Source organism: Bombus bifarius, unplaced genomic scaffold (assembly GCF_011952205.1).
Source record: "Bombus bifarius isolate JDL3187 unplaced genomic scaffold, Bbif_JDL3187 scf7180000009734_frag, whole genome shotgun sequence".
Classification (NCBI taxonomy): domain Eukaryota; kingdom Metazoa; phylum Arthropoda; class Insecta; order Hymenoptera; family Apidae; genus Bombus; species Bombus bifarius.
The window spans coordinates 9,866-18,549 of NW_022885303.1; the positions used below are offsets into that span (position 1 = coordinate 9,866).

General features: G+C 47.4%; 2 protein-coding genes across 2 annotated transcripts; both read right to left on the reverse strand.

Annotated features, from left to right (window-relative positions):
* Window positions 1-254: 254 nt before the first annotated feature.
* Window positions 255-2,510, reverse strand: LOC117215570. Its single transcript, XM_033461920.1, has 2 exons — window positions 2,400-2,510; window positions 255-2,150 (listed from the first exon to the last, which is right to left on the reverse strand). Exons 1-2 carry the CDS (start codon window positions 2,508-2,510, stop codon window positions 255-257), a joined length of 2,007 nt encoding a protein of 668 aa, XP_033317811.1.
* An 806-nt stretch (window positions 2,511-3,316) lies between these two features.
* LOC117215571 lies at window positions 3,317-5,521 on the reverse strand. Its single transcript, XM_033461921.1, has 2 exons — window positions 4,654-5,521; window positions 3,317-4,131 (listed from the first exon to the last, which is right to left on the reverse strand). The coding sequence occupies exons 1-2, from the start codon at window positions 5,519-5,521 to the stop codon at window positions 3,317-3,319; spliced, it is 1,683 nt and encodes a 560-aa protein (XP_033317812.1).
* Between the last annotated feature and the right edge of the window lie 3,163 nt (window positions 5,522-8,684).

Here is an 8,684-nt window from a genome sequence, read left to right on the forward strand (position 1 = left end):
CGACTAATAAACCCAAGGACCTCTCTAAAAACCGACTGTGTCTCGAGAATATTTTTAAGCTTTAGAAATTCTTCAAGACAAACGGGTTGAAGGCACAGGGCGAAACAATACAGGGAAATGAAAGTTATGGTGGGTCCTTAAGTTTATTGAGGATCGAAGTGACGTTACGCAGGTCGGTTGTTGTCCGGTCGCCCGGGCTGGCGTGCAGATGTTTTAGGCGGCGTAACATCCTCCCCCCGTTGAGAGGGCACCGATCAAATTCTGGCTGTGGAGTCAGGTGTGTCGTTGGTGACCTCCTTCGCTCCGTGTGGACGTTCGGCCTCGTCTGGATCTGGGTGGATGGGTAAGGGGACCAGTCTTTTGACACCGCAGTCGAGGATGCTTGTTGCCGCCTGCGCGGTAGCGGTCCGGATGATTCCGTCGGCTCCTGGATGGACCTTGTTTACGCGGCCCAAAGGCCACTGCATAGAGGGTACGTTATCCTCCCTGAGGATTACTACGGTGCCTTCACGAATGTTATGTTTGCCCTTGTCCCATTTGTTGCGGCGGGTTAGCTCATTTAGGTATTCTCGATACCATCTGCTCCAGCAGTGCTGCTTAATCTGGTGAATGCGCTGCCAACTGGATAGCCGGCCTGATGGAACTGCCCTGAAATCACGCTCCCGTAAACTGGTTAGTGTGTCACCGATCAGAAAATGTCCGGGAGTGAGGACAGGAGGATCTTGCGGATCGGATGAGATGGGAGTCAGTGGGCGTGAATTGAGAATGGCTTCAATTTCGATCACAAGGGTGTTGAGGTGCTCAAAGCTCAGAAGCTCCGTGCCGACCACGCGGATGAGATGGCGTTTGAACGCTTTAACCGCGACTTCCCATAAGCCGCCAAAATGTGGTGAGTTCGGAGGATTAAAACGCCATTGTATTTGTCGGTCGGCGAGAAAATTCTGTACCCTATCCTGGTGGTCGTCGGACTGCAATAAGGTCCGGAGTTCTTGCAGCTCCCGGTTAGCCCCGACGAAATTGGTGCCGTTGTCGGTGAGGATCGTTGCGCAGTATCCTCGCCGCGAGATGAAACGGCGTAGCGCGGCCAAGAAGGCGTCGGTGGTTAGGTCGCTGACTAACTCTACGTGGACCGCCTTTGTCGCCAGACAAACGAATATGGCGGCGTACGTCTTGATTTTACGTCGGTTGCGGTCCCTCCTCTCCTTGATGTAGAATGGGCCGCAGTAGTCGATTCCGACGTTCGTGAACGGCCGCGATTCGGTAATACGCGCCTCTGGCAAATCACCCATCAAGTATTCCACTGGTGGAGGGTTGGCTCTGCAGCATCGGACGCACCTTCTGAGAGTGCGCCATACCTGGCTACGACCGTCGATCGGCCAATAGCGCAGTCTCACCGCGTATAGTGTAGCTTGTGTCCCTGTGTGATGATTGTTCCGGTGCTCTTGCTCTATAATTAGCTCTGTCACCGGGGATTTCGGTAGGATGATCGGGTGTTTTTGGCTGAAGGGTATGGCGGAGTTGGTTAGTCGTCCTCTTACCCGGAGTAGCCCATCTTCGTCGAGGAAGGGGTTTAATGGCTGTAGTTTCCCTCCAACATCCTCGCTTCGATTTTTCTGGAGGATCCGAATTTCAGGCGCGAAACGACTGGATTGTAATATTTTTATTAGTCTGTTGTGCGCTGCAGTCAGTTCGTCTGTGGTGAGATGGGCAGATAGGTGTTGCTTATGTCTCCATCGAAGACACCGGGCGACGATTCTTATTAGTCTTGGCCAAGACGAGTAACGATGGAGGAGTGTGTTGTCGCTAATATTCGTCCTCAGACAGATCGTCTTCTTTTGCTCCGGGAGGTCGACTACCGGTGTCGGGCTCCAGACCGGCCAATAGTTTTCGCTTTGCAGGAGCCACCTTGGATCGTTTTTCCAAATGGACGGACATAGGAATTCCTTGGGCGTCTGGCCTCGGGAGATGAGATCCGCTGGATTATCGTCGGTAGGCACATGACGCCAGTCGGAGGTATTGGTCTTGGTCTGTATCTCAGCGACTCGATTCGCCACAAATGTTTTCAAGGTGTGCGACGAAGACCTGATCCAATGGAGCACGATGGTGGAGTCAGTCCAGTATACTATCCGCGATATCTTGGTCGCCAGGGCCTGTCGTATTGACGAAATCAAGAACGTCAAAATAAGTTAATTCGAGCTTAATTCGAGACGTGGTATGGAAAGCGATTTGAGCGGCGCTACCTTCGACCGCGCCGTGAGGAGTCGAGTCCAAATATTGTTCTTTCGGTCCGTCGTCCGCACGTAGACGCACGCCCCATATGCCCTTTCGCTAACGTCACAGAATCCGCGTAGCTCAATTTTCGTTGCGGATTCAATGATGGTCTTCCGAGGGAACCTTACCACATTTAACAACGGCAATTGGGTGTGGTATTTGATCCATTCTGTGTGTACGTCTGTCGGAAGGGATTCGTCCCGATCTACCTTCAATGTCCAGACTTGTTGCAAAATCATTTTTGCTCGAACGATTACCGGCGCGAGCAATCCAAGTGGATCATAGATTTGTGCGATGACTGAACTGATTGATCGCTTTGTGACTCGGGAAGTGTCACTGATCGTCTTGACCGAATAGAGTATGATATCGTCGGCTGAATCCCAAAAGACGCCGAGTGTTTTTAAAGTGGATGACTCACCGAGATGTAATTTCTGGTTGGTGTCTTCTTCAGGTAGCCCTCGTAGCAGATCCCGATCGTTTGATGCCCATTTGCGGATATTTAGACCGGCTAGCTTAAGTAATTTCGTGAGATCATTCCTGACTGATAAGGCTTCGTCCTTCGTATCGGCTCCGGTCAACGCATCGTCGACATAGAAGTCTCGCCGCAGGATCTGCGCTGCTCTCGGAAATCAAGGTCCCTCGTCTTCTGCCAACTGTTTGAGACATCGGATGGCCAGATACGGGGCTGCGGATAGACCGAACGTTACGGTGTTGAGTCGGTATGTTTCGATCTCTCCGTTGTCGGCACGCCACAGAATCTTTTGATAAGGACGATCTTCTGGACGTAGGATGAATTGACGGTACATTTTCTCGATGTCGCCGGTAAGGACATATTGAAATGACCGGAATCTCAATAGGATGTTTCTCAGGTCTTCTTGTAATTTCGGGTCCGTATGAAGGGCGTCGTTTAGAGACACTCCCGTGGTACTTGATGCTGAGCCGTCGAACACAACCCGGAGCTTGGTGGTGTCGCTCGATTCCTTGATCACGCCGTGATGTGGTAAATAATATCCGTAGCCGGTGGCGTGATCCGTGTTGATCTTCGTCATTGACCCAAGTCTAAATATTCTTGGATCACAGCACTATACGCGGTTTCATATTGTTTGTCGCGTTGGAATCGACGATGAAGAGAGGCGAGCCTGCTCATTGCAGCGGCCTTCGATGACCCTAGTGAGGAAAGCTTTTCGTTGAATGATAATGCAACGATGTATCTGCCTTCCTTGGTTCGTCGGACATGGTTTCGGAAATGTTCTTCACATAGTCGTTCAGATTCCGAAAGATGAGTAGTGGCCGGTCCCTCGTCGATCTCCCAAAACCGTGCGAGGTCCTCTTGCAGAGCCGTTGTGGTTGCGTGGAACGTATTTATCGCGGTTTGGGACGTTGGACTCCCCCCGATTATCCAGCCGAACCGTGTTTTTTGTAGACGCAGTTCAGGTTCGCCTGGTTGCGCCAGATTGACCTGCCCGATGCACAGCGACGCAAATGTTGATCCGGTACTAAGTAAGACATCGATCGGGGCTGGGCAATGGAATTGTGGATCGGCTAATTGAATATTTCTGGGTAATCCCAGACTCGAGGGGTCGATGGGCTCGCTTGGTATGAAAGTCGACATGGCTGGGATAACAAGAAATCTCAATGTTTTCTTATACTTGCCGTCCGTCGACGTGATTGTGGCCGTGGTGTATCGTTTTGCCGTGGTGCTCAAATTGTCGAGGGCTCCGATCTGGATCGCACATCTCCTTTGTTTTATACCGAGGGAATTCGCGAGCTTGTCGGTCATGAAGTTCATGCTCGTCCCAGTGTCGAGTAAGGCTCGGGCTCGGATTGGTTGTGCCTGTTTGTTCAAAACCTTGATCTGTGCTGTGGCCAACAGATCATGATGCAGAGGGGTGTGGGGAGATGTGTTTGTTAGTCCGATCCCCCTTGCTGTCGTAGTCTCGGACAGTCAGTTTTGCCCCGGTTGGGACTTGGACGAGGAGGTTGGGGTGGTGTTCTTGATCCGGGCTGAGCGTGACTCATACGAGGCATGCTCTTTCGTACCTCTTGGAGCCGAAGATGTATGTTTCCGTGAAGTGTCGGATGTTCGTCTCGACTTGCGGGACGACCGCGACTTCGATGATCCAGATGGTGATTGTTCGGTGGAGGCTCGCTTGTGTGATGAACGACTACCCGACGACCGACCGCTCGGTGCGCGACTGCCCGACGACCGACCGCGCGATGAGCGACTGTCCGACGACCGACTGCTCGGCGACCAACCGCTTGCCGATCGACCGCTCGACGATCGACCGCTCGAAGATCGACCGCTCGACGACCGTGAGTCTACCTGGGTTTGTTCGCGGTGTAGATAAGTATGGTGTCGGTGACCGCAGATACGACACGAACCCGATGTACACTGTGTCGGCGAATGTCCTCTGCCTAGGCAATTTATACACAACGATGCCTTCTTCACGATCTGAAAACGTTTGGTCGATGATTTGGCCTTGAAGATTTTACAGTGTCTGATCTCGTGAGGTCCGTTGCAGGTCGGACACACCACCGTTCTGCTGGTTGTAGCAAGGGTTTGCCCATGCGGTATGGTTGTTCGCTGACTGTGGTGTTTGTGGATTGACCCTTTTGATTCCTTCGCTTTAGAGAGGAATTGAGTCCCGTTCGCTCGTGTTTTGAGAAAGTCTATCAGATGCTGATAGGATGGCACCTGTTGGCGGGGCAGTGTGCGTTGCCATTTACGCAGGCTGGACGAGGGCAATTTCGACGCGATCAATTCGATAATCGCTATATTTGATGTGACGGGCTCTTTTAGGTGTTCGAGCGCCTTTAGATTTACGCTGATGGTTTCCAACAAATCCTCTAGGGATTCTGGAGTTTCCTTTTTGATTTCCGGATAGTTGCGCATCAAATTCCAATGGCGCATGCAGATTTGGAGGGGGCAATTGAACTTATCCTTCAGAGTGTCAAGCGCGATGGGATAGTTGGCCTCTGTGAGTTCTAATGACTGGATACTCTGTGCGGCCCGTCCAGTTATAGATGAGCGTAGATGCTGGAACTTTCGGACATTCGTCAAACTTTCGTTACAGTCTACTATGGATGAGAACGTGTCGTAGAAATAGGTCCAGTTCTCGAGGGCACCGTCGAATTGGGGCACGCGGACCTCTGGAAAGGTGGTCGGCTTTGGTTTCCGGCATGTCTCGCCTGTTTCTGTTGTCGACGGGGTAGTTGCTGACATTTGCTCAAAGAGACCTAGGAACCGCATGTCAAGCTCCCGATGCTCTTGCGATAACGAAGCTACACGCGCATCTTCCCCCTCATCTAACCCATCTAACTCTTCTTGAACCGCGAGTATCCTCCTCCAAAGTTCATCGAACGAGCTGCGGCAAGATGTTAGGAAGATTCTGTTTGCCTTCCCAGACGTTTCGTATTCATCGAGTTCGCGCTTTATGGTTGCAAATCGACCGGCTAGGGCATAATTTTGTCCTCCGTCCACACTCAAAATACTATCTACATGCTAGAATTAGGGATTCAATTTTATAAAACGTTGCCTCACTTTCCATCACTGCTTTCCTACTATCAGTCACTTGAACTGTAATATAAACCAGTCTTTTATTTCCAATACTATTCTGCATACCATTTATCAGGAACAATACATTTTATTTGCTAATCTAATAAGATGCGAAGTTCCGCATTTGGCCTAATATCAATCAATGGATAAGTGAATTGAAATCTGTGAAAATAATGTAATATCGGAAAATAAGGATAGAAATTTTTTCCCGATTACTCGCAACTTATTAATATTAAATTGAGTATACATATATAAATTGGACAGGAAACGATATTTGTTTACCGGAAACTAAATGCAATACTCGTATCTATATCAAATAACTTTACAGTTATTTGACCACTCTCGTCACAACGAATCTAACACACACACACTCGCTCTCTCTAACAACTCTATCAATTCTCACAACTCTACTCTTCGACGACTCGATACCTCTAACGACTCTAATCTTCGACGACTCAATTAGCTCTGATTCTCGCAACACGCACACTTTTCGACTCGCCTTGCGTAGCGAAACCGTCCTTCTTCTAACGTTGTCTATTGTTTCCCTCATACCTATGTAAGAACTGCCAACTACGTGCCTTTAGTCACGTAGGCACTCTTAAATGTAAACGAACCACAGAATCACGACGTACACGGTTTTTCTATTTTCAACTGATTTCTAATTCGAATTACTTTACGATATTACAATTAGTATCTAGTAATACGACTTCCGAACCGATGTAATTACTGCAATGATTGTTAAATTTCAAAACAATTCCCTATCCATGTTAAACATATTACGTATATGTGCATGTCTAGTATTTCGATTAGTTGCTCTACTTGCGGTAGTTCGCCATTCTGGATCATCTAGACTCAACAAAGATGCATTCAATTTATCCATGCCTTAAAAAGATCTGTAGCGGCACAAGAGTTAGAATTTGCTTCAAACCATGTTGTTGTTTTGCTTCGGAAAATCAAGAGGTATTGCAAGGAATTATAAGCTCCGGGCAACACAATGGCGCCGCTACATGTAACCGTAAAACAAGACGAATTTGTATCTTTTGACGCTATTCTGACGATTATGACTAAACGAACGTCATCGCAAACGATTCAGTATAAACTGTGACTACACGTCTGTATAGATATCGTTTCGCGACAAGATCTGTTTTAAATACACTAACGAGTACACATATTGGTAGTCTCATTATTCGATCCCCTACAGCTCTTATTATGGAAAATAGAGGACTGTGACAGTATTCAGCTTGGCTAACTTTGAACAGGGCATATTGATAAGCCAGAGTAACTCACATACAAATTTTTTTTTTTTTACGTGGAGAAAACCTCATGGACACTCCACTGCTGCAGTAATTGCGTAACAACAGAGTAGTGTCGGACTCTTACGGACTAAAACTCCAGGATGACTACCCGACGCTTATGACAGTGGTGCTCCAGGATTCTCTTATGAATTAACCTCAGTTGCACCCCTACACGCGTTCTCCAGTTCTAGCCAGTCCTAATATTTCCTGAGTATTGAATTGGCGTTAGGGGGGGGGGGCAATAAGCCTATGAGTTTCGCGCGTCAGACAATTTTCGAATTAGTTGATGCTTGGATGTTCAAGATACGGAAGCGCGGAGTGATGAGACGTTTATGTACAACTTGATCACGGTGCAACCCATTCATCAGCCAGAAATCTTCATGCACGATTTTCTAAAAAGAAAGACATTTCCCCCCTTCTTTATGCCGTACCAATCCTCTCTCGTCGTTCCTTATCTCATACAGAGACAGGTCAAATAATGTTGCCGATGACGGCCAACAGCCTGGGTACATGTACGGGTCTCTTGCCTGCGACAGAATTTCGTTATGTGTAGTATGCGAGGCAGAAAAGCATTTTTGCCATTAATATGAACTAGAAGATTGCAGAAAAACTGTAAACACTTTCCAAATTTTATTAATTTCATTTCATTTCTTAAAGTCTACAAAACTGTTAATCAACATTAAGCAAATATACAAAATCTTGACGTACAGAATAATGCAGCGAATATTAGAAACGATACTACTAAATCTACAAGCTAAAATGTACTATACAAATTTTCTTCAAACTATAAAACATACAAAGTATATATTTCTGAAAATAAAAAATATCGGATCAAACACTCTTCGAACATACCTCGAACGCTCATTATTACGTATATTACGAAATCAATACATATAATATAATATATAAACCAAACCAATGAAAGGCGCAGAGACTGGAGAACATGGGGTCCTCGAGCGTGCAGTACTCTTCAGCATCGCTGCAAACACCAACTCCCTCCGCTTGTCCCAATGCCATCTCGTACGGTGAGACTGCAAACAAAAAATATCCATATATACATCAAGATAGTAATGCGATTTCTATTCTTGCAGCACCGACGTAATACACGCTGCTCCGTAATCGCTCGAGATTCCATTTCGTAGTTGAAATCTCTACGCATTTGGTAGATAAAACGATGCGAGAAATCCTCTTGTCACAGTTAGGTCTTCCAAACCTGATCGCTTGCATTTTTCCCGCTACTTCAGCGTTGTAACGTTACTTTTATTTCTGCCAACGTAGACACGACATCGTCTAAACTGCCCACTTCAGGACACGATGGCTCCTCCCGGGGATTCTGTTGAGACGATCCCGGATTTACCGTGTCCTCACCATTGTAGAGTTCATAATTTGTATAATTTACCTTGTTCTTCAAGCATTGTTTTTTAAATTTCTGCCATTTTGAAGCTGCTGATAATCGCCGGATGCGTAAATCATTTTTAGCTTTGGAAAGAGCGCACGTCAGCATTGCTTCAATCCGTAAATAGCGTCTGCGCTTTCGGCGACACTTTGATCTTTTGCGGCGA